The 25,388-nt window shown below is 41.4% G+C and overlaps 1 protein-coding gene across 2 annotated transcripts in view; it reads left to right on the top strand.

The window, feature by feature from the left end:
- The window catches only part of GABRA5 (gamma-aminobutyric acid type A receptor subunit alpha5), a 55,825-nt gene extending 31,079 nt beyond the window's left edge, over positions 1-24,746 (top strand). For both annotated transcript variants that reach the window (XM_033053090.1, XM_033053091.1), the window contains exons 7-10: positions 14,914-15,057; positions 20,722-20,874; positions 22,093-22,304; positions 23,211-24,746. In XM_033053090.1, the coding sequence (XP_032908981.1) occupies positions 14,914-15,057; positions 20,722-20,874; positions 22,093-22,304; positions 23,211-23,513 (812 nt within the window). In that variant the 3' untranslated portion in view covers positions 23,514-24,746. The remainder of the gene's footprint in view (positions 1-14,913; positions 15,058-20,721; positions 20,875-22,092; positions 22,305-23,210) is intronic.
- Positions 24,747-25,388: the final 642 nt, after the last annotated feature.

Raw genomic sequence — 25,388 nt, 5'->3', positions numbered from 1 at the left:
TAGTGTGGGAAGGAAGAATTAGATAAAATAGCAAGGACATTAAAGCTTCCTAGCTTTAATGTTTCACCTCTTCCACTGACAGTCCCTAAGAATACATTAAGAGTATAATTTAGTACAGTTTCCAAACGCCCATGTGTCACCAGGTGGGTAAGCATTATTATCTCTAGGGCAGCTGAAACAGAGAAGTTAATTGACTTTCCATAAGGTCATGTAGCAAATCAATGTCAGAAAAAGGATTAGACTCAACATCTTTGGTTGGAGAGGCAGATGTCTAATCCACTAGATCATGAAGGCCTCTGCCCAGGCAACTGACTTAACTCCTAAATCTCATTTCACTCCTGTGTTAATTATATCGGTGTTACCTAGCTCACAGGGTTGCCCTCAAGATGAATTAGTTAATTGCTGTTAATTGGGGCTTTGACAGTATCAAATACTGTAAGGTGGAGTCTATTTATGGCAACTGCCTCTTGAAGACACAGTGTCTGAGTACATGGAGTTATCAGACCTTGTACTGTGGAATGGATAAATACATGAAGCAGCTGCCCACTAGTCACTCAGCTGCATAAAACCCCCCCATACTATTTTTAGTAAGTAGTTTAATGAATATTCTGAAAATAAAGAGATCCCCAAGCTCATGAGCACAGAAAAAGAGGACCTGCATTCATTCCTGGTGAATTTTAAGTTGGCCATGAAGATGGCCAAGGTTGATGGCTGTTGATCAACAAGTGAGCTTTCCAGCTGTTGGTAAGGAAACAATTTGTAGTATCTGGAGATAGTAGCTAACATAGTTTTTGTACATCTTCCTTTTCAACACCTTAAATGAAGTCACAGTATGACTTTTGATAAAGGAAAGTGCACAGGCTATTTCTGTAGCAGGTGGTATGCTCAAATTATTTTCATCTAATGAGCATGGTGAAGTCAGAGTAATGAGAAGACAGTAACTTCACCAGTATCCCAGATTTTATATCAACACTCGTTAAGGTACTTACTGTTCACAAACTATCCATTGACTTGTAGCCAATGAGAAATTTATCAAAAAAAAAAAAGGTATTTTAAGAAAACTTCTATGATATTTCCTTACAATGTAGAGAACACACTGAAGTGAAGGCATCTACAGGGTTTTTCTTGATTTTGTACTTTTCCCATTAGCACCTGCAAGAGCTGCAGGAAAACTGAAAGTATGGAGGGAGAGCTTGAAAACAGTGTCCTTCTAAACAGACTTTAATTCTAGTTTAGTAAAATGTGATAAAGAATGTATATGGCCTCTCAAAATCTGTGTGCAAAATCTTGTATGAGAATATAATTAAGTGAATAATAAAGACACAAGTTAATTTTAAGAGACTTTGGAAAGTGGGCATGGCGCGTAGGAAGGTTTTCATAGGTTGGTCTCAGGGACAGCTGGACCTGCAGTCTCATATGTAGAGGGAGAGCTTTTCTGCTGCTTGCCCCTACAGCTGGACAGAAGAGGCTCTTTCAACCTGTTCCTGAGAGCAGACAAGTCAGCACAGCTTGTTGGCTCTGCTGGGATGTATTAGGGCCTTCCTTGTGAAGGGACATGTGGAGAGAGCCAGGGAGGACTCCTGTGAAATGCTGAGCAGCCAAGTTCAAGACTAAGCTGTGATTTTGCAATTTAAGGCAGAAGTCAGTTAATGAAGAGTGGATAGGTTTGGTGGAATTCTGCTCACTAAGGTAATATCTTCTGCTATATTCTCCTAAGGTTTATCACTGCTTCCTTAGACACCTCCATTGCAATGAATATTGAATTACTAAAATAAGGTGAAGTTAGGTAGTGAAGTAGTTAGAATACTTTTCCCCTTATTTTTAGCTGTTTAGAAGCTATAACTCCAGACACAATGAAAGACATGCTTGTGGTAGCATCAAAAAGGCAGTCTAGCCAACTATGTTGGACCACTGTTGTTCTACTTAAGTATAGCTAGCTAATAAAGCACAGGCATCCAGCCTGAACTAATTTTCTGTGGAACCCTTAGAATGAATGGAAGGGGTGAACCCCACCTAATGATATTGCTGTTACTTGCCTCTGTTTTCTTTGGAATCATGGGCAGATGACTTGTCACGGGGCTGTGTTATATAAAAAATTAAATCTTCTAGTTTAGAATGAGCACAGGGATTTGGCCTGTATCAAAAGCCTTGTATTGACAGCAAAGCTCTAAGGAATGGATGGGACAGATCTGTGACAATTTCAGATAGGAAAATATGCTCCAGTTAGTTATCTGGAGTCCCTCTATGGCCATTGAAGGGAAAGAAGTACTTCTGTGGTGAGGTTCATTAGAATTATTTTTGATATCTGCCTAAGGAGATGATGAATCATATTTTAGAAGTTCCAATTTTTCTGCAGTGTTATCTCATGTAGGTAAGTGTATTATATCCCAGTCAGAGCAACTTAGAAGTCAATTTTTCTCTGCATTGCTAGCTCAGAAATACAAAACCATACTTTGTTCAGAAGAAACAGCCCCTGCTGTAGATTAGTTAGGTGTTACATTATATTGGTGGTGAGCTTCTGTATCTCTCCAAATGACTATGTTAGGTATTTCTGCTGGAAGTCCCATTTTTCAAAGGATCTCAGTGAAACAGTCAGTAGGGCTCTCCAGTGTAGAGATAACTTTGCCACTTATTCAAGCATCTTGTATGAGCTGTGCTGTTTCTTCTGCATTGAGCGCAGACACTGAAGCCTTCTCTCAGGTGTTGCATCATAGCCTATAGTCATTTCAGACATGTATGTATAGCAATATATCTTTTTAAATCCAGCATTTTGGGCAGTTAGGTCCCACAGTCAAAGTGGAGCAATGTAGCTCCCAAAGGCCAGGAAATTCATTGAGAATGGTTTGTAAAATAAAATGCTGTAATATTCAAGTATTCCCGAAATGTAAGAAGATTTCTTAACAGGAATCTACTTAGAAATTAAAACACAGGATTCTGGGCGTATACTGTGTGGTGGGTTTCTGCAGCAGTTGTTTTTACAGGACCTCAGTCTGCATAACTTGCAAATGAGTATGACCATAACTTATCACTTATCTGGTAGGTTTGCCTATACAGAAGTATACCTTTTAGTTTTACAGAAAGGAAAAGGGCTTCCTAAAATGATCAGATCAACCAGTTTTTCTTCACCCATTACAGTCATACACATCCAGGACTTCCTTGAAAAGCTAGTATATCCTTCAAGTACTTGCAGTCATTGTCACTATTTTATTGAACTTCTCAAAGACTTTGTCATATATACATGGTTACTATGTGTCTGTATTGAGATAAATCTTAAAATATATTAAAACAGCCACCCAGCCCCCTGGCTGTGTGATGGATTTCCTGTGGAACAGTGCCTGGCTCTGTGTCAATTAGCTCCTACTTCTGGCCACCCACTCTGTAGGAGCCAGTGAGTTTTTCCCTCTTAGATTCATAACAGAATGAGAAAGGGAGGTCAGAAAGAACAAAAGCTGTTGTCCTCCCCATGCCTTGCAGCCAGGACTGAGCCCAGGCTGCAGACTCTGCTGATGTGCAGCATCCGAGGGCTTGGCTCCCTAGCAGCTGAGAGCAGTGTCCATGCTGGCAGGACCATCCTTAAGGAAGCCCCTTTTGTTGGATTTATAAGGAGTGCTTCCTGGGGGGTGCTGGTAGCAGCTTTTGTAGCAGCCAGCACTGAAAGGCTGCGCTCTGCCTGCCCTGGGAGCAGCCTCCTCACCATGAGCTGGCTCACATACTCAGGCTCTTTGGGGAAGAAAAGCTCAGCTAGTGGTGGTTTTGAGCTCAAGGAAACAAAAGTTCGGGCAGGAGTAGGGGTTGGTGTGGAGATACTCAGCAGTGGTGTTTTTATGTCGTGTGAAAGCAGTCTAGACAGGATTGTGGTGGAGCCGCGCAGAGATCCGGGGTGCTTTGCTAATGGTACAAACATCAGCACGTGTTTCCCACTTTGGAGATTACAGCCTAAATTTAAAGGCTGCACAACTGCCTGATTACAGGGAATCAATATGAGTTGTCAGCAATAGAAAACAACATGCAGAGACTGTGCTTAATATGCTTAAGCTTTCAAATGGCCCTTGGGTGCAAACCTGCAAAGACAGAGCACGTCTCATGATGCCCCAGAAGGCAGCGCCAGGCTTATGGTTGCCAGCCGTGGACATGGGTCTGTGCCACTGGCAAATGGGATATTATCTGTAAATGTGACAAATGGGTAGATACTGCTCCACTGCTTTACAAGCCAGGTTTTTTAATGTCTCTTATTTTCTAAGATGGCTGTTTCCATGGCTTGTAAGCATTTCATAAACATTTCTGGTATCATCCTCATGATACCCGCATGAGGTTGGTAGGTCTCTGCTGCCTGCATTTTGCAGGTGGGCATAAAGGAAGCAAAGAGCAATTACAGTCTCTTCTGAGCAAAGATAGAGTGGTTCATTACTTGCTTTTATTGCCTCTGTCGTTATGGGTCCCTAGGTTCAATTAGAGCCTCCCAGTGCTACTGCAGTACATTAATGACAAAATTACTTGCCTAGGGTTTTTGGGGAAGGAAAAAAGCTGTAAGACTCTGCTCAAACTTGGATTTCAGTTTCTAGTCTGGCAGCTCCTTTATGACACCTCAGTCTCTGGTGGGCCAGGAAGTCCTCTGCCTAAATTGTTGGAACCTCATTAGCCTCCTCTGCTGCACAGAGAGCCAGGATAGTCCAAGCTGTCATCTAGTGCTGCCACAGCCCCAGCCCAGCAATCTTCTTCAAAGGAAACAGTTGTTTCATGTTGTTCCCCATGAAGAAACAAGAAGGAAAGAGAACTGGGAAGAAGGAAAGCCTGATAAACCTTCTGTTTTTTCCCCCTTCATCATCATTGCCACTGAAAGTCTCCTCACAGCCAGCCTGTGCTAGCAGCCAGCCATTTTGCTGAAAACATCCCAGAGCTAAATATGTCAGCAAAGCTGGGATTCCTCTGTCCTAAATTTATATTTTTGTAGGGTAAATATATACAGCTGAGCTGATTGCTCTCACCGTCTTAGGGGAGAGAAGTAGATATTTTTAGGCTCAGGTTAATCTCCTCCTAAAATAGGTCAGCTGATGGCTGTAAATAAGATGCTTTTTGTGTGCACAGAGAAAATGAGATGGTGGGCACCTTTGGATCTGGGTCTCCAGGGGGACTGGGAGGGGGCAGTTCCCAAAGACAGGATGTGTGCCTGAGTACTGTAGCAGGGTGGAATGGCAGTGTCCCTGGTCAGCAACAGCTCATCTCAGAGGCTCCTCAGATCCAGCACTGAGGCTGGCTGGGTACTTTGAACTGATGGCCTCAGGAGATTTTATCCCCTTCTCTGAAATACAGAGCTGCACTGTGCCCCAGAGCAGAGGTCTATAGTCCATCTTCGGAGGTTTAGATGACTGCACCTTTGGCATAGGGACTAAGTTCTTGTGATTGCAATTTCAAGGCAGTATTAAAGTGTTTGAATAATAATATTTCAACCTGCTCTCTCTGCATACCTATTGATTACACATTCGCACAGTGTTATTAATGTAGCAGGACTTCTGAGGTTTGTAAATGTCTCCATTAAGGGGTAGGATTCAGAAACAGAGGTATATATTTAGCTGTGCAAGTAGTTCCAATCACTCTCAGCTGGTTTCAGGCCATACAGATTTATAAGTAAGGGTGCTTTGAATGGTAAGCCCAGCCAATACACTAAATAAGATGGTTGAGTCCCTGATGCTGCTTAAGTGGGTGAGAAGAATATCTGTAGATTACAGTGAGGTTACAGTTTCATCCTGTGGTGTTACATGTGGCCAGAAGTACCATGTTTGTGAAGGCACCCTCCACAACGAGATCAATTGGAGTATTTTCTAAAATTCACTCTGCATTTCTCAAAAGAAACTCCAGTGACACTCCTGCAGAGCAGGTCATGTTAGCTTTGCTGATATTAAGTGGCACTTTGCAAAAGGAGGGGACCACTGCAATTAAGATTAAGCAAAAGTGCTTAATCTTTGTAAAGGTATTATGCAAAGTGAGTAATGATATCTGTCACACTTTGGAGGATACTTTTGTTTGCCTTGCAAAAAGTAAATTAAATGTCTTAACATCATCCTCATAACCATGCTGTTTTTCCTAATGAAGCAGTTAATATAAGCGCCTAATATTGTGATTGTAAATTCAAAGTTCATTAAGTGTTAGTACAGCATTCAAATTGGCTGGCTGGTGGAATTACCACATGCCTGGCCTAGAAAGACCAACATAAGGTCAGAAATGTTCCTAGGATATTTAACATTTAAAATATCATCCTAGCACATCCTACTGTTCTGTTTCTCTAGTCCTCTTACAGTGGATATTTATGCCAGCTGTAAAAGGGAAAAAGAAAAGGATCAGAGGCTGGCACACCAGATTTTGACAAGTTCTATATGGAAAGTAGTTGTATAGGCACCATTAAATGCAATGTAAAATCAATTCCCAGGTTAGTTCTAGACTGAAACAGCTGCCAGTAAACCTAAAAATAAAGAGGCTGTGTTCCAACTACTGACCGCAGTGAGAAGAAGAAATGGGAAGAGGCAAAAGAAGGAAGGCATGACGCTGCCTGCCATCAGCTCTCAGATGGAAGTAGGAAGCCTGGGGGGATGACCTGGTGCTGCTGGTACCTTGGAGCACTGTCTGTGTAACATCCCCACAGCACACCCTGTTTAGACACCTCTTTCAGTCAGCTTGTGGCAGGCATCCCACACCACGAGTGGCAGAGTTGTCTACACCCACACATCTGTTTGCTGTTTGGCATGCTCCAGGCTGCACCATGGAAAAACATTTTCTTTGCTGGTTTGTTGGGTTTTTTTTCCCCTTTTCTGAGTGGAGCCTTGAGAACCTGCAATCCTGAGACACACAGCTCAGTCCACTGTGCCATGTCTGTTTTTACTGCTTATGTGTCAGATTTCACAGCAAGTAGTCACTTCCAGTTGCAATCCCAGTGCTTGGGAAATAGATGCATCCCTCTTATTGCTCCCCCATGGTATGGGTGAGCATGATGGGGAGAGAAAGAGCTGCTGTCACTGGTGATCATTCTTAGGAGACATTCTGTGTTACTCTGCACAGCTCCCAGCTCAGGGCTCTTCTTAAATGCTGCAGTTGCTTCCTGTGAAGGTGCTATGCCTGACTGAATTATTAGGATGACACTGTGCATTAGTATTTGTGTTACATCCGTCGTCTGTATGACTGTGATTTAGTGTATCAACATAAAACCAGTCAATTTATTGTACTGAAGAAGTCAGCAGACTTGACTATGCTTTCAGTTTGGGTTTTTTCCTTTCCTTTATATTTTTGACCTCAAGTTTGGGTCATGTTTAGACTTTCCTCCCATTAACTGGAACTTCTAAAATTACACAGGACCTTCCACCTGATTTCCTCCTTTGAAAAGCCAAAGAAAATGGCTTTTGCAAAACTATGTGTCGCAAAATGAACTTGACAGACATCTTCAGTTCTGTATGTTTCACCACCTTGTGGGTATAGTCTGTGCTTCCATTTCATTTCCAAAGCCGAATTTCTATTCCCACCTTTTCCTGAGGTGATTTGTAAATTATATTCTGAAAAAGAACAATTTGATCTAACTTAGAGCTTTATTTTTTAGCAATGATCAGTAGGGTATATTAGTGTTGCTTAGTAATGAAGTCTCTTGAGACCTGTCTGGCACATTTTTCAGAACATCCTATACTATTCCCTGCAGAATGTGACAACAAGATCAAATAAAACTGTATCAGGAAAACATATAGAATACTACTTATATTGCCAAATTTTATTTTTATTTTATTTTTAGGAAGGACAGAAATGAACATTTTAGTATGACTGGACTTTCTACTGTCTGTTTTTCAGCTAGAGGTGTCCTAAAATTTTCCATTAATATGCTCATGAGTTTCATCAGTTTTCATGAATAATTTTCTCTTTGGATGTCCTCTATTGTCTCAGACAATGATACTGTGTCATTCCAAAAACATTTCCTTCTGGGCATTTAATTTTTACTCAACATTTGGAACCATTCTGTGTGCATGGCAAATCTGAGCTTCCCAATGCAAGAAGAATAGAGGCTTTGTGGAGAGAATCCTGTGCAGGGCCACAACAATCATTGAAGGGCTGGGGCATCTCTTCTGTGAGGGGAGACTGAGATTTTGGACTGTTTGGCATGGAGAAGGGAAGGCTCAGAGGGTCCTAATCCATCTGTATAAATTGCAGAGGGGAATGAGAGGTTAAGAAGAGGGAACTGGGTGCTGCTCAGTACTGCCTAATGGCAGAATAAGGGCCAGTGGTCATTAAAAAACATTAAATTCCTGAACAGAATAGAATCTGAACAGCAGAAAACATGCTTTTACTGTGGGAGTGGCTGAACACTGGAACAGGTTGTGAAGAGAGATTGACAGTTGGCTACAGAGATTTGAATGTCATGGAGATATTAAAAGTCTGACTGGACATGGTGCTGGAAAAAATGCTTTTGGTGTCCTGCTTCAGCAGGGTGTGGGACCAGATAATCACCAGATGATCACCAGAGGTATCCACCAGTCCCTGCCATTCTGTGTCTCTGTGTTACATGAATCTGCATTTGTATTTGTACACATTACTTCTCGTCTGCTGTTTATCCATATACTATAAACTCATGCCAGTTTAAATGATCAGTCTCAATTTTAATTATTTCAGATCCCTAAAGTAATTGCCATAGCCCTAAAATTCTCCCAGGAACGTCAGAATTCATCACACTATGGCAAAGTTTTTAATCATTTAATATGTGAATACATTTATCTTAGTATTTAAATTGCTGTTTTATGTTAAAAATTTATTTTTATAAAAAGCTATTTTCCCCAAGACCTAGACCATGCATATTATTGCCATGTCTTGTTATTTTTATATTTAAAAGTACATTTTTACTAGATTTGTTTTCCATTTACTCTTGCTATAGAATGATCTCGTTTGTACATCGAGTCATTCTTATAAAGCAATTTTAATGGGAAATTCCAATTATGGAGCTCAAATCTGACCTGAGTCACATAGGCACAACTGTTGACAGATGCTTTGTGATGGGCTACAAAGTATTTCTGCACAAACCACAAGAAAACCAGCCTGACTCTTAGAATTCAAGCTGGTACATGATGGCTTAGTAGCAGTGCTGTTTTGCAGCCTGCAGGAGTCTGAGAGGCTGTAAATCTGGATTGCTGGTGAGTTATATAACAGCCTCTAAGTGAGTCAAATACAGTAATGGTTAGATAAGATTGATATTTGTATGTGTATTCAGAGTGTAATTAGAGTTTCTAAAAAAGTTGACAATTTTATGCACATCTTCCCCAATCAACACGCTTTGGCAGGGATTAGCAATGCTCCCAAGATTAGGCAATCTGACAATCCTTGTGGCATGCACTAAAAGTCATGATAATAAAGGCTTAGCATGTAACTGCACAACTGGAATAAATAAAATAGAAAACAAACCAGAAGTTATCTTTCTACAGTATCTCTTTAAGTTAATTCAGCATCCAGCTAGCATAATTCTGAAAGGAAGGTTCCAGCCATGGCTTGCAAATGGTCTGCTTAATTGTGGAATGTACCTGTGGGCATCCAAACATGCTGCACAGGCTGCCTTAACTTTGCAGGCACTGCTTTATGCTTCCTGTGAGGTCTGTCAAAGAGTTTAGGGGGTGTTTTGGAGACAGATTCTTTGCTTCTCAATTGTTTTACACCCTGTAATGCAGGAATGAATGTTTATTGGCAGATATCAGTAGTGATTTTTTTTTCAGGGGTTACAGCTTAAAAAAATCAGTCTGGGTCCCATAGACTTAAAGTTTGGGTTCATCCACATTTAGGTCTGTTTGACTTAAGGTGGTAAGAAATCCTCTTCCCCACTACCACTTTTTTTTTTCCCCTGGAATTTCTTTCAAATATGGAGCAGAAAGAAAAGCAAGAAGGAGAATGTCTATCAGTAGCCACAAATACCACTACTGCCTGTGGTGGGGGCAGTGGCAAGACAAAACTCCCTGTTTGTGAGTTGCTTTTTGAATGGAAGGGAGGATTCTGCACTGCTCACACTGTTTCATTTGCAAATGAAAACAGGGCTATCCTCAATGCCAAGGCAAATGTCTGGGATCCTCCAGGTCTTACCCACTCATTATTGTGCTTTGCTAGACTTTATCTTAATGTAATTCCTCTCTGGTTGTGGTCTCTCCCCTGCCTGCTGTTCATTGGCATAAGAAAGACCATGTCTGGCTTTCCTTGCCAGACATACAGGAGCAGGGAAAGTGTGGGAGATGAACAAGGGACATCTTCAGCGTTTTTATATTGTGCAGTGTATGTTGGATGCTAGAATGTAGAAAAATAGATCTGCTTGTCAATAAATAAATAAGAGAAGATATTATTTCTTTCATCATTCTGGTAGGTGATAAGCCTGCAGCCATTTATCAACTGTCCAGTAGAAATAAATGTCTGTTGTCATTTTCTCACATTTAATAAATTATACTTCTTTGTAATTTTAGCTGTTCATCTCAACCGCTATCATTTTTTTTCCTTTTTCAAAGAAGTGAGCACAGAAGAGAAAGGATACTTTAATGAGGCTTCCTCCTTTCTTTGACAAAACAACAAAATGATTGTAAAGAACATAAGATTAATTATTTGGATTCGTAAATCCAGAAGACATGCACTTGCTTAAAGTAGAATAAACACCAAGCAATCTCACTTGGATTTGCAGTGGCTTTGAAGTCAAGTTTGCTTTTGCATGATTTTCTCAGCTTGCTATCCCCAAGCTGCAGCTACATTTTCCCATCATCCTTTGGGAGACATCCCCACCCTGTGTGTAATGTAAAGGAGATTATATCTTTCCATATTTCCTTTTATTGGTGCACCTTTCTTATATCTCTAAACAGCAAGACCTGAAGTTCTTCAGTGCCCCAGCAAGCAAGACTAGCAATCTACTGGAAGCTTTGCTTAAGTGGAAGAGTGATTTTACAAAATTTGGTATGACAGTGAATAATACCATGTCTCCATTAGTACTTCTACCCCAATAGCAAAATAACATCATTCTAGACTACACCTGCAGTTCCAGCTTTCAATATGACTATGTCTAATTATACTGCAGGGGTTATCAGCCACAGAGCTGGACCTTCTGGTTGTCAAGTGTGGGATAGATGGAGTTTGAGGCTTCTGTGAAGATATGGCACAAGGTTTGTCATAGGAATACAGCTACCTGCTGAAAGCATACAGGCTTATCCCTCTGGAGGTTTATCTGGAGGACCACAAAAGAGATGGTCAGCTGCCACACCAAGGAGCATGGCGTGGCTTTTTCTTGTCAGAACTTGATGTGTAGTAAGGAAAGGATGCATGAAGTCAAAAAACTTACATTATAGCTTCTTTAAAGATGGAAGATAGATGAGGATCATATCATCTATGTGGTCCATAAGAATAGAATATATCTAGATTGGGGTAATTTCATTCCTAATGTGATGGACTTCTGAGGAGGTAAAATCACTGCAGGTTGCATTGGTTTGGGTTGGGCTCCACAGGAACACATTTGTTATCCTCTTGTGTCTTACAGCCCTGGCCATTGCCATCCTGCCCTTGCACAAGAGTCTTTTCTAGACGAGCTATTCTCCCTTCTCCCATGGATACTCTACTCCTGGCCTAGCAGTAACACAGCTGTCTGTCTTGTAGCCTCACAACAGATCCTGTGAGAAAGGACCTACAGACAGGAGTCTTCCTCCCAGGCAGGGACTGGCCTCATGCTGTGCTCTTGCCTGCCTGAATGGTCTCTCTTCTCACCAGCTGGCCTGGGATTGGCACCCCCTTCCCTGACATGGTTTCAAAAGAGAACAGCCTCTTGAAGTTCTGCTTAGGCATACCTGTGAGATCTGGAGTTTGGGCACCTTGTGGCCTCTGTCTGAATTGCAGGTACCTTCCAAGAAGAGCTGCTGGACTCCTGCAGTGTACAAGCCCCCAACCCTATTCCACTGCATGTGTTTTAGCACCCAGTAAAGGCTACAATTCACAGCAGAGGTGTTGAATTATTTTTGGACTCTGCTGCCCTGCAGGCCAGGCAGAGGAGAGAACCAAAGCATCTGAATTCTTGTTAAACCTTACAGGCCTAAATTCCTTTGTGATTGCAATTTCAGTGAATTTGGTTACAGTACTCACATTGGGAAGCATCTAGTCAGGATGAATTAATGTGTATATCATCATCAGAAAACAGGACAAACCCAATTATCCTGGTGGTTGGGATCATTGCAGATAGGGAAGTGCTGAGTTGGGATACATCTAGATCATCCCAGAAAAAAAAAAAGTCCAATGCTGTTGTTAGGAGCTTTTTTTTTTTTTTTTTGTATAGTTAGTTTGCACGCTAGGAGCATTTTTTTTTTTTGCATTCTTTTGCAAAGTAACATAGGGAAGAATTAAATTTTCTAACAATCCCAAATCTACCTAAACAAATTCCACATTCCCTGGGCATAATCAGCAAATGAACAACATATACCAGATAAGCATTTTAAAAAATGAGGGCTTTCTGCATCATTTTTTTAAATGGACCCATCTCCTCCCACTCCGTCTTCTGCAGATCTGGCTTTGAAATTATTTACAGTACATTGTGAAGTTGTAATCATCTCAAGAGATAATGCAGTATCTCAGTTCTAAAGGGAAGGTGAAATTCCATGACTTTTTGTGATGCAAATATTTTGAAATAGGGAATACATTCCTTCTTAGCCTTTCAAAGCAGATCATGACATGTAATTACAGTAATTTTACTTCAGAGCTACAAATACAAGCATAAGGAAGGCATGTGGGCAGTCCTGCATAGCTAACAAAGGATGAAAAATTTGTAGATTCTCAACTTCTAAACCCAGGATCAGCTCCAGCCCTGGACACAGCAGCAACTGTCAGATATGTGACCAAAAAAGATTTCCAATTATCATTGTCTTCCTAGTGAAAGTAGGTTTTGTTTTTTTTTTCTCAGAAGGTTATCCACTGTATAATTACTTGCCTCCCACTCAGTTAGGAAATTTTGCCCTGTTCTTCATCTGAATCTTCCTGTAACCGTCTTTTAGGCATCTTTTGTGAGTAGCCCAAGAGATTCACTCTGGTTTTGTATTTCTGCATGCAAGTGTCTGTACTCACCTGAGCTAGGTCTCAGCTTTTTGTCAGTGAGCTGAATAAGCTGAGCTGCTTGTTTCAAATCACGGCTTCTTTTCCAGTCCCTGGGGGTACTTGTAACCTTTTGAACTCTCTCCCCCTCTCTGCCCTCATTATTTCTGTTTTTTTTCTGAGGTGTGGATGAAAAGCCCTAAACAGTCAGAGCAAAGGTTTATCTAGCTTAGTGCCCTGCCTCCCACACACCACTCAGTAACATTAATAGCAGTGCAGAGAAGGTGCTGCTTTCTTCCCTGCTCCCTGGTCTAGCATTCAAGTGAAACTCATTGTGCTACACACGTGCTCTTAGCCTGAACTGAGATCGCTTCCCGTTTAATGCTTGATGTTCCTGGTTTTATGGATCCACCTTACCATATTTATTGCCCTTGAAGTGCCTCTGAAGCTCATGTTGACCCACTTCCTATGACCCAATGCCTATGAATTTTTTGTAAGTCCCCCATGGAGCTGCACCTTTCCAAGACAGCTCACTTGCTCTAGCAAACAAAACCCACAGTCTGATGGAGTGAGTCCACACTCTTCAACCTAGCCTGTTGTCCTTGACTCTCAAGTCCTGATCTGGAAAGCTGCCATGTATTGTCTCCTGAACTAGGATATCAGATTTTTTCCAGAAAGAGATATTCTGCACTCTCATCTTCCAAGTTAAAAAGTGAAGAAGGTGAGATATTAATATTTGACTTCAGACCACTTCCAAGCCTACCTGATTTTCACCTTCCATTTGGAGAGTAAGCCTTGCCTGCTTTCCAGAGATTGTATTACAATGTACTCTAGCTTACTGTAACATGCTTGCCGGAATGTGACCTGAAAGCTTTCAATGCTAGAGGAGTTCTAAAAAGTGTGAGAGATACTTATATTAAATAAAATATAATTAGAGTTGTCTCTTGAGGTTTTTGATACCATCCGCAGAGAAGGCTTAAAATCTAAACCCAGCACTGTCTGTAAAAGAAGACTGAGATTCCCTTATAATACTATGATCACTCTGGATGTTAGACCATTGAAAGTTACAGCAGCATTATAAAGGAAGGAATGATTTGGCAGTACTGTGACCACATTTAATTCCTAGGACCTCTAAATGAACGTGAGAGAAATCACAAACACATCTGCATTTGTCCAGGTGTTTTCCCACCACCACCCATTCTGCTGTGCACAAACACTGCCCTCTGCTCGCAGCTCCCTGCCCCATTCCTGCCCTCCTTCATGCATTCTCATCCCTGAATCCTGTGTCTGCTCTTCAACATCACAGGCACAGGCAGGCACATTCCATCTTCCTTCATCCACATGCAAGACCTGTGCCCTCACCCACACATACATATTCCAGTCAGTGCATACACACCAGACCCTGCACTTGCTCATGGCATCACTTAGAATTCCATCCTGGAGACAGGACAAGACACAGAGGGTCCCTGTTGTTCTGGCATTCAAGGTGTCTGAGTCCTTTTGAGGGAGAACGTCAGCAAAATACCTTTTGCAGCTTGCTGGTGTTTAGGAATCACCAGTGAGGTGAGTATAGGTCTGAGCTGCTCTTTCCCAGATTGAGTGGTTGTGATGGATTATATTTATACCTTCACTGTTCCAGCCTTTCACAAACCATCCCACACATCTCTTATATTAGAAGGCTTCAACCTAATATTTTTTGAGCTGGGCATATGGGACCATGATTATATCATCTTTATTTGTTTTTCTCCATTCACTCTCACTCCTCCATTCTTCTTTCTCCCTGTCATTATCATTTAAGGATCCACTAAAATATTACACAGTGGTTTTTACTCCTTACTGTCTTTTTTTCTCCCTTGTTGGCAGATGCTTATCCCAATTCTGAAGTGATCTACGTGTGGACTAACAGCACCACAACATCTGTGGTGGTGGCCGAAGATGGCTCACGACTTAACCAGTACCACCTGATGGGACAAACCGTGGGCACAGAAAACATCAGTACCAGTACAGGTAGGGGAAATGTTCCCATCCCACGGTTTCCTGATGGCTGGAGAGGAGGGGAGATTCACAGGCTCTGGTTGTTTTGCAATAAGGCTAGGGAAGCACCTGTGGGATGTGGAGTGCTAGGGAGAGCCGTGCAGGTTCATGGCCACTTAGCAGAGGTATTTAAACACTGAGAGGGTTAAATGCTGGCTTATGTACACCGCAAGGCTGTGGCTGAACACACGTCCGAGCTCCTGGTATTTACGGGAGCTCCAGAGGAGGCTCACGGGGTTTCTTGGCGATCGCCTGGCTGAGGCTGCCAGCGCTGTTGCTGTCTTATTTCCCCGTGGGAGGAACCAGGCTGGGAGGCAAACACCACCCACGCATTTGATCCGTTTCAATCATCGCTTTTAAATGATTGCTTGTTGGAACGGCGTGGGCGGGAGGGGGGCACGGCAGTGGCTCGGCTCGGCTCGGCTCGGCTCGGCTCGGCTCGGCTCCGCTCCGCTCCGCTCCGCTCCGCTCCGCTCCGCAGCGTGTCCGGGGCACCACGTGGCCGCAGAGGAGGTGCAAACGCCGAGGATTCCCGTTCCCTCCCGGGCTGGGAGCGGAGGCGCCAGATGTGGCAGCATTAGGGAAGCAAAGCAGCTTTAATCCCCGGGCGGGAATCCACGTGAGCCGTGCCCCGCTGGCTCTGCGGGCTCCCACGCAAGGGCAGCCCTGGGTGCGCGTTCTGGGGGGAGCCCCGGGGGGGTCGGGGCCGGGACAAGGCATCACGTGCGCTCCTAGGAGCGGGCTCAACGGGGTTACACAATGCACTCGGCTGGAGAGCATTAGTGGCGTCCAGAGAAGGGAGGGGGAAGAGGTGGAAATGAAACAGCCTGTCGTGGAGAAAAGGGGGATTTCCACTGCTGGTGCTTGCAAGGGTCTTGGGTTGGGGAAGGGGGCAGCCTGTGGCAACGTGCCTGGGAGCAATTCCTGCAGGCAAAGCCCAGCAGAGTCTGCTGGTGATATACTGTGTCCCTGGTGAAAAATGATGGGCAGAGTTATAGATGACAAAATTCAAAATACAGATTAAATTAGGAACCTTTTGCAATCTGTAGGTAATTGAGGAGACATGAAAACAGGTACATGTACACTTGCATACAAAGTTAGTTGGACCGAAACATAAAGATGCATAAAACTTTGTTCTCCAGCTGGTAAATAAAGGATAGATATTTGAGCTTGCCACTTGTGCTCCAGACGGGACACAAAGTGGGGGAAGGCTTGCCACTAAATCTGATTGCCCTCTCCATTCACTCCCTCCCTTACCCTTTTCACGAGACACAAAGCAGATGCTAAAGCAAAAATTCATAAAGTCAAAAGAAACATATTAACAGCGGCCACTTTTGCAGAAAAAGAATGAGTGCACTATCTCCCATTAAAGAGTAAAGACACTTTTTTCCTTACCAGTTCACCATCATAGCCGCGTTGTTTTCTGCAATGAATGGCAGCTCCCCTCTCGCCTTCATTGTTGCCAAGAAAAAGATCCAAAGGATGTACAGGAGCATCTCCTACAACCTCGTCCTGCTCCTCAGAGCAAGAAAACCATCCAGCCCAGGCAGTGAGTGCTCCAGCGTGTCAGCTCCAGGCCGCTTCCAGTTTGCCGCTTTGCCTGTGAAAGCTCCTTGTACTCCTCAGCCCAAGGAAACACTCCAGACAAATCCCAAAGTTTCCACACAGTAAACACCTCCCTTACGTATTTAAGATTTATGCTAATAAATGCTGTGTTTCCAACGTCAAGATTTTATATTAATGTCCTGGGTTACATCTGGGCTGGCTGGATTCTGATTGCAGGGTGGATCACCAAGAGCGGGACACAGATTGTAACCGGGGATTAGCAAAATACAAAAATCCGATTTTGCACAGAGAAAGCATCAGTCAACGATGGATTTTCTGGACTTCATCAAGCTTGTCGGAGGCCAGTAATCAGCATTACTTACGAATGGCCATCGAAGGCATTTCTTCCTTCTATTGAGTTGTTGAATTTGAAAAAGGAAAACCAAATAGCTATTGCATAATCCAAGTGCTTGGATTTTTTGTGGCTTTTATGACACACAAGTCAAACTACACAGCCTTTGCAGTTGCATAGACAAAATGTTTGTGTATGTCATTTATGCCCTTCTTTCTAGCAGAAGAGAATGACTTTTTTTTTAAATTGAAGTGCCAGACCTGTACCAGTTCCTTGGGATTCTGCTGATTTGTAGGCAAGCTGCCGTTTGGCTGGCTTCTCTGAAAAAAATACCTTGGCATTCCTAATTCTCCAACCAATCTTGAAATTTGGAACATTTTAGTCATGGCACAGAAACAGCTCTGTCAGTGCCACCTGTTTGGTTTTTTGGCTTTTTGGTTTTTTGAGTTTTTTTGTTCTAACATCCTCAAATGTTATTCACCTGAAAGAAAGACATTTGACTATTCACAGTGCTTCCAACAGAACCAACATCTGTTTATGTCCTGGTGGTAAAAGCGCTGGAAACAATCAGATACAAGATTTGAGTCCAAATGGATCTTGCTGCTTTCCACAAATGCTTGCCCAGTTATGTTCTCCATATCCAGAATTTCTCATAGCTAACTTAGGAACTGCAGTGGCACAAAACAAAACATAAACCCACTCTTTTGTATACTGCCAGCTGGAGCCTGAGCTCTGTAATATCCAAAGCCTAAATAATAAAATTCAGCTCTTCATTTTGAACCAAATAATTCTGATTTTTTTCTTGAGATTAATATTTCCCTAGCATCACTATTAAAGGGAACATGCATTTTTTATGGGCCAAAATATTCTGGATGTCAGCATAATCAGGAATGTATCTAATGTACCTAGTGTCAGGGTCTTGCCAGAACAGCCACTGATAGAACTGAGTCCAGGCATATCCAGTAAACAAACAAGCCTGGGGGCTGGTCTAGCCTCCCATAAGTACACAATTGAATCTCAGCATAATGGCAATGGAATAATGTGTGTAAGATCCTGGAAAATCTGTAAGCATGATCTCCAGAACTCCATCAACTAGATACCAAAATAAAAATACTGTAGCAGCTTTTAAAGCATAAAAAACGCCTTAAGAGCAGCAGCACAGCAGTGCAGCCATTTCTGCTCTAGGGCTTTTCATTAGTACTAGATTTGTTTTTTGTTTACTAACAATAATTTGTTTTCTGCAGTGATGAGTGGACCCCATCAGGAACAGGATTCTTTTTTAAATGCTACATAAACCTATAACAAAAATTAGCTCTTGCTCAAGAAAGCTTATGGTCTAAGGATAAACAGTGGCCTTACAGAAGTAAAAGGGAGCTTTGCTGCTCCAACAGAGCCAGTGTCTTGTTCCATAAACAAAAGGCCAACTCAGGCAGCTTTTAGCTTTACTTTAAGCAGCGGTCCTAGGGCATTAAAAGCCAAGCTGCAGGGTTTTCTTAAGCCCTGAATCTACTGGAAGAAGTATTCCTAGTATAGACATCTTTGAAAGGCACAGCATGGGAAATCAAAGAATATGTCAGCTGGGAGAAGAGCGAGTACAAAATCAAGGTTCTGTGATTATTTCAGGTCTTGATAGGTTAAAGAAAATGGTAAGGTAAAAATCAGCTGTGGAGGGCCATCAGAATGTAGGCACTCATTTTCTGTGTTTCAAAAATGAAAAAAAAAGAGGGTCCTGTTGCTCTTCTGAAGCTGTGTAGATTTTTTTTTTTTTCCATCTCTGAGAGCATACTGTCAAAATCGATAATGCACATTGTCACTCTGTAGCGAGCAGGGAAACTGTGACTCAAACATATCCCAGTGCAGCAGCAACTGAGAAACAGTTTCTCTGAAATCCTGAGATTACAGGCAGGCAGACCCTGCTGCAAATACCCCTTAATAAAGACCAAGTGGGGTTCCTCCTGAGACCACTGCATGTTTAGCCTCCCTGGTTCAAAATTGCACTAAATGGAAGGGAATTAGGCTTTTCTTCGCAGGGTTTTCTCCCCAGTTTCACAGCATTCCGTGTCCATTTCCACATCACTCTTCAGGGAACCGTTTCACCAGAAAATCAGACTCCAGAGAAACACATAAAGATTGAGGCAGGATGTCAGTTAAAGTATTTCCATGTTATTTCACTTTCTGTCTAAAATCCTCAGCATGAGCAAGGTCTGTAAACTCAAATGCAGAATAGCAGAGCTCCTGTAGCATAGTGTGTGAGTGCAGCTATACCTGCAAAAACCCTTTCACTGTAAACCTGTTCTGTGCTAATTAGCCATATTGTCAGTTAGAAGTAATCTGCCAAATCTAATAGCTTAGTAATGCTGGCCACAGCTCAGCTAAGGCTGTTCACTTAAGGCAGAATGAGTCTGTTGGATATTTTCCTTTTGTGGATGTTCTGTAGAGTCAAATCTTGCAACAGAAATTATAGCTATAGGTGTTCTTGAAGGACAATATATATTTCAAAACAGGCATTACTCTGATTGATCAGTACCCAACTGAATGATGCTTGCTTTTAAATTGCTTTGATATCAGTGAAGAACTGTTAGGGCTGGAAGGGATAGATTGTTTTTTATTCTTACATTTTGTTTTTACTGTTATTATTCCTAAGCAAATAGCAGCATGCTTTTAGCTAGCAAGATTTTGGATTTGGGAACAGTAACTGTCATGAATAACTTTCAGCAAGAACTACATGATTTCCCAGAAATACTCTGAAAGAACCAAGGGAGCAGTTACCACCAGGAATAGCCCTCAGTAACAACTATATGGTTTTCCAGGAACAATTTGAAAGAACTGGTTAAGGTTTGATTTTTTCTGAAACATTAGAGAAAGTGACAGCTGGTCTGTTGATTTTTGAGTGCATTTATTTAGGCTTTTATTGAAATTCAGAGAAGCCGATAAATGGCATATTAAGGCAATGCTGTGAATTTGGCATATGAAAAAGAAAAGGGATTTAGCACTGCTGTGGCAGCTTTTAGGGAACTCTGCATGCAAGCAGTACAATATTCATTTCACAGGTGAACAAGACAGAACACAATATCTATCCAGAAACAGATAATCTTTTGAAGGGCTAAAATGTAGCAAATTCTAGGAACATGGCATGCATTGGAGGGATGCATTTTTTTTTTTTCCTGGACCAGCAATCTGAAGGGTTTGGATATTCAGATTAGTAAGGCATCCCAGGATCCATATGCAAAGTGTCAGTTCTCACAGAAGATTCTGGGACTGGCAATCCCTAAAATGTGGTGCAGAAGGAGTGTCTAGACCCATTTTCATTCTTGAAAACTGATGGCTTGGCCGTAACAGTTTTCCTAATGAGGTTAAATCCTGCTGCTAAATCAGGTTCCTAAGAGTTGAGGGCCTTAATTGTTACTATGCTGCAAGAGTTTGTCGGACTGAGTCAAAACCAGACAGTGTTGAGGCAGTGCCAGCAAAACAGATTTTTAAGCTTGTGAACATCACAACATTCCAGCTGCATAGGAGGACCGTCTTCTGCTTTGGAGACTGAATGTGAAGACTGTGAGGATCTGGCAGCACCTCTGTCTCAAGCCTTGGTTTTCCACAGCACAGAAATTCAGATATTTTTCATGAAATTAAGAATGGCTGAGTGGGATCCTCAAATGGGGAGTTGGAGGTGACCTCGTTCAGTCCCTAAATCAGTAAACCTTCCTTATTTTACTCAAATGCACTTTTTTTTTGTCTTCTAGGTGAATATACTATTATGACAGCCCATTTTCATTTGAAAAGAAAAATTGGTTATTTTGTCATCCAGACGTACCTTCCATGCATTATGACTGTGATCTTATCGCAAGTGTCGTTTTGGCTAAACAGAGAATCTGTCCCTGCTAGAACTGTCTTTGGTGAGTATCCCACTTTCTCCTAGGACAAAGATAGAATCTTTGTGGCTTATGGAAGTGATTTGCTGTAACCAAACCACAGTTCACTACTCTTTATTTCTGCTTGAGATGTTGTGAATATTTTTTCATTCTCTTCCAGTTTAAACTCAAAATCAATAAAAAAGAAATTGGTCAATTAGTTATGTAAAAATTAAAAAAAGAAGATAGAAGAATCAGAGTAGTGTGATTTGTGATGGGTTTTTTCCACTTGGTTGGATGCTGGATGGTTTAGAAAAAAAGACATATGGATTATCATATTTAATGTACACCCTAGCTAAGCACTTGAAGCAGATATTGCTTCAGGACATTTTGTTTATCTTTGTTGTAGGATGTTTATCTGGGAAAAAAATGTAGAGGTTAATTAGTGACAATTATCTCTATTACCATCAAACAAATTAATATGACTTTGCATTTAGAAAATGTATATTTAGTGAAGAAATTGTTATGGAAAAAAAACTTTGGGGTGTCATTAAATTACTTGGTTTATCCCTAAAAGATTGCAAAAAATAAGCACTTTCTCAAGTGAAGGTTGATGAACTACAAGATTTTTACTAGATGAAAAACTAGGGCTATGGGAACAGTTTATTAAGTAAAAGTTTGTTCAGCTATTTTAAAGTAATTACTCTTTTGTACCGGCCTCATGAAATTCCAAAATCAGCTCAGCAAGTTGTATGGAGAGAATAGAGGTAGTTGCATCCCTGTGCTGACTGATTCTAGGTTTACCAAACTGTAACTGAGAGTTGAGCTTTTTGCTCTTGGGGAAATCTTCCCACAGATGAAAGCAGTGGCTGTTTTGCCATTGACTGTCACATGGGAAAGGAAGAGCTACAGGCAAGGAAACCAGTAACAGTCAACAATTTTAAACATGCAATCTCTCTATAAGAAAACAAAATATGTAATCCCACTTTATTCTGACAGTTACAGACCCTGGGCTTGTGTTACCCTGAAAACCCTTATTTAAATACACTACAGCTAAAGCTAACCAGAACTCCATAGAATAAAACATCTGAGGGTGAAGGCTTTCATTTTTTCTTATTCTTTCAAACCACGTTATGCAAACACTGATTGACTTAATGTTGCCTTTTAAGGTATCCTGCTGAATTGGGACCTGCTCATAACTCATTCAGGATCCCATAAGGGTTAGCAAACTGATCTCTGACTCTTTTTTTTTTTTCTTTACAGGAGTAACAACAGTCCTCACCATGACCACCTTAAGCATCAGTGCCCGTAACTCTTTGCCAAAAGTGGCCTATGCTACTGCAATGGACTGGTTTATTGCTGTTTGCTATGCCTTTGTATTTTCGGCATTGATTGAATTTGCAACAGTAAACTATTTCACCAAGAGGAGTTGGGCGTGGGATGGCAAAAAAGCCCAGGAAGCTGCAAAAATCAAGGTGTTTAACTTATGTTTTTTAAATACCTGAAATAAAAACCATGTGTTCAGTTTAAATAACTGAATGGTTAGTTTTCAGCTTCTTTGTGGAAAAGGTATTTAATTACCTCATGATGTACTTTTACCTTCCTGTAGAGGAAAATTTGCAAGGAAATATGGTGCCTTCACAGAGATAGACTACCAGTCTATCATTTATCTGTATGAAGAGGACTGCTTACAGAAACACATTGGGCATGAAGTACATGTGGCATGGGATTTCAATGATCAGACTTGGGATAATAGCAGACATACACCATGAAACATATCTCTGCAGAGCACTCCCTGTGTGCTCTCCTAAATAAATAACCAAGCTCACATTGAGCTCCGTGAGATAGGGCCCCACCACAGTAGAAAAGGAACCAAAGACTGCTTCTGTCTTTGGACAGAAAACGCAAACTTTTTAATTTCATGCTGAAACTAAAATTTTGGGATAGGACTGACTCTTGGTAAATCATCTCCTAGAGAGCTCATACCCAGAGGCATCCAAAAAGAGCCTACAAAGAGGCAGGCTGGCAGGGCAATGAGCAGGTGGGGAAATGAGGCTCACATCTTGTCAGCTGGCCATGGGGCAGCACCCTCTTCAGATGCAAGATCCCATCTCACTGACAAGAGAAGCTGCTAATGCACATTCCAGGTGGGATGTGGGTCCAGCAAGTGAGTCTCAGCTTTCTCTTATCAGGGACAGTCACACTTGAGTAAGGGCTACACAAGGAAGGCAGAAATATCTGTTTGATAGTCAAAGTCAAAATAGCCAACAGGCATTAATGGGCATACTTGATTATGGTGCTCAGCTTTTTGGGTCAGTATCTGTAGAACATGTTCCCACTTTCTGTTCGTGTGGTATAACAATTTGTTCTTTATGCTGCAGAAAAAAGAGCGCAACTTGCTGGGAAATAAGCCAACTAATACCTACACCACTGGCAAGATGACTCCTGCACCAAACATGCCAAAGGACTCAGCCCCATCTGTCATCTCAAACACTACATCTGCTCCAGTGAAGCCTGCAGAAGAAAAGCCTGCTGAAAGCAAAAAGACTTACAACAGCATCAGTAAGATTGACAAAATGTCCCGGATAATTTTTCCAGTGCTGTTTGGAACTTTTAACTTAGTTTACTGGGCCACATATTTGAATAGGGAGCCTGTTATTAAAGGTGCCAATTCTCAAAAATAAACTGAAGTACTCTGGAGCCACACGTGAGCCATACTTACAAAGCAGATGCTACCAAGGAAAATTTGAGATCCAGATGACTTTCTACGTTTGGGCAATATTCTTCAGGAAGTTTTTTGCATGTTTAATAATATGTACAAATAATATTGCCTTGATTGTTTCTACATGTAACCTCAGATGTTTTGGAGACGATTATATTACTTACAGCAACGGATCTTTAAAAAAGATCAGAAGACATTGAACATGGCTTCTTTGCTGCTGAGTATCTTGCATTGATAGTTTACAAATAAAATAAGTTATATTTTTTAACTGTTCAAGTGTACTACATATCGTGGTTTTTATACTTCGGATGTACAGTCATACAAATATGGGCTTAACCTATATTTTACAGAAGAGCTCCACTATTGTCATCTGATAAGTTACTGAGTAACGCCAGTTGTAAATGTGCCAAATTATTAAGTGTAGGGCTATGTTTGAGCACCTTTACTCGTTACAGATAGTGCATTACTCCACAGACAAAACTGCTCAGCCCAATTTTCATTGGAAGTTTGATACAATGCAGTAAATCCAAATGGGAACTGTGACGATTTTCACTGCTTGAGACTCTAGTTTACAGTGAAATAACATAGGGAGCAAGATGCTACTTACGTAAATAAAGATGATGGAATCTTGCCCTTAAACAAAAATAGAAGTTTGTTTGGATTTTGCATTCCACGGAATTCTCTCTAATGATTCTTGGTATTTATTCCAAAAATAAATAATTATATTGCATGAAATTAACATAGATTAGGAACATACTTGTGCAAATAAAACTTCTGACAACAGCAGAAGACATTTTTATCAGGGTAAAGTAAATTATGTTTGGACATTTTTCCAAGAAGAAGATTGTGTTATATTAGCAGAGATTAGCAGAAAATAATTACAGTAATTCTGCAATAATTATTACTTGTTTCCCACTGCAAAAACCAATCAGCCAACATTAGGAAATGTGATCAGAAAAAAAGATGTACTTCATGACAGCAAGGTGTTTCAGTGACAATATTGACAGAAAGGTCTTTGTACTGTCCATCTGAAACTTTTCTATAAAACGCCTTGCTGCTGACAATGTGTTTTGCTTTCACAATGAATGAGAAAATGCAGTCTGAGTTTTCAGCTCTTTCCTCCTTGGCATCCTTTAATTGTTCCAGAAGCTTTTGTAATTAAATCTTAATGTTTAAATAAAAAATGCATTCAACATTTGATTGCAAAATGTCATTCTTGTACTGGTTATCCTTTTAGAAAGACCAAAGAGCACACCACAGAAGCTGAAGAATTAACTGGAAAGCACACATGCACATACTTGATCACATGTACACACATGATATATCCTGCCTCTTGCCCAGAAAGGGACATGTCTTAAGTGAACACAGTGAATCGAGTTGTTGCAGAATTAGGTGCTATCTTGCTATGGAGCAACAATCCCATGATCTTTTGGGGACAGAGTGGAGAGTTCATGCTTCACTTTGAGGTGAGGGTCTGGTCTGGGACTGGGGAGTTGTGTGGTTCCTTTTGTGTCTTCTCTTCAACCTTTTCATTCCTAAAAATTGCCAAGATTTTTCTCATACATCTATTGGTTTTGAAGCTTTTTGTTTGATGCTGTGGAATGAGAAATTCATAAATTCTTGAGAGCAATAGAGAAGCCATGGGACTCAGCAAGTGACTGGATGCTGATAAAAAGAAGCAAGGGAGGGGACACACCCATCTATTCAGTGCTAGCCTGAGCCGAGGTGAGGATGTGGATCTTTGTTTTCATGTAGCCTGCCTGTGTATCTTTGAGCAGCCACACACCTCCTTGTTCGTCGTCCCCTTGGGGGATCCCTTTGGCCCTTCAGGGATCAA

The sequence above is a fragment of the Catharus ustulatus genome, chromosome 2, assembly GCF_009819885.2.
Source record: "Catharus ustulatus isolate bCatUst1 chromosome 2, bCatUst1.pri.v2, whole genome shotgun sequence".
NCBI classification, from domain to species: Eukaryota; Metazoa; Chordata; class Aves; order Passeriformes; family Turdidae; genus Catharus; species Catharus ustulatus.
The sequence above is the reverse complement of the archived record's forward strand: the minus strand, read 5'-3'. Positions and strand labels throughout refer to the sequence as shown.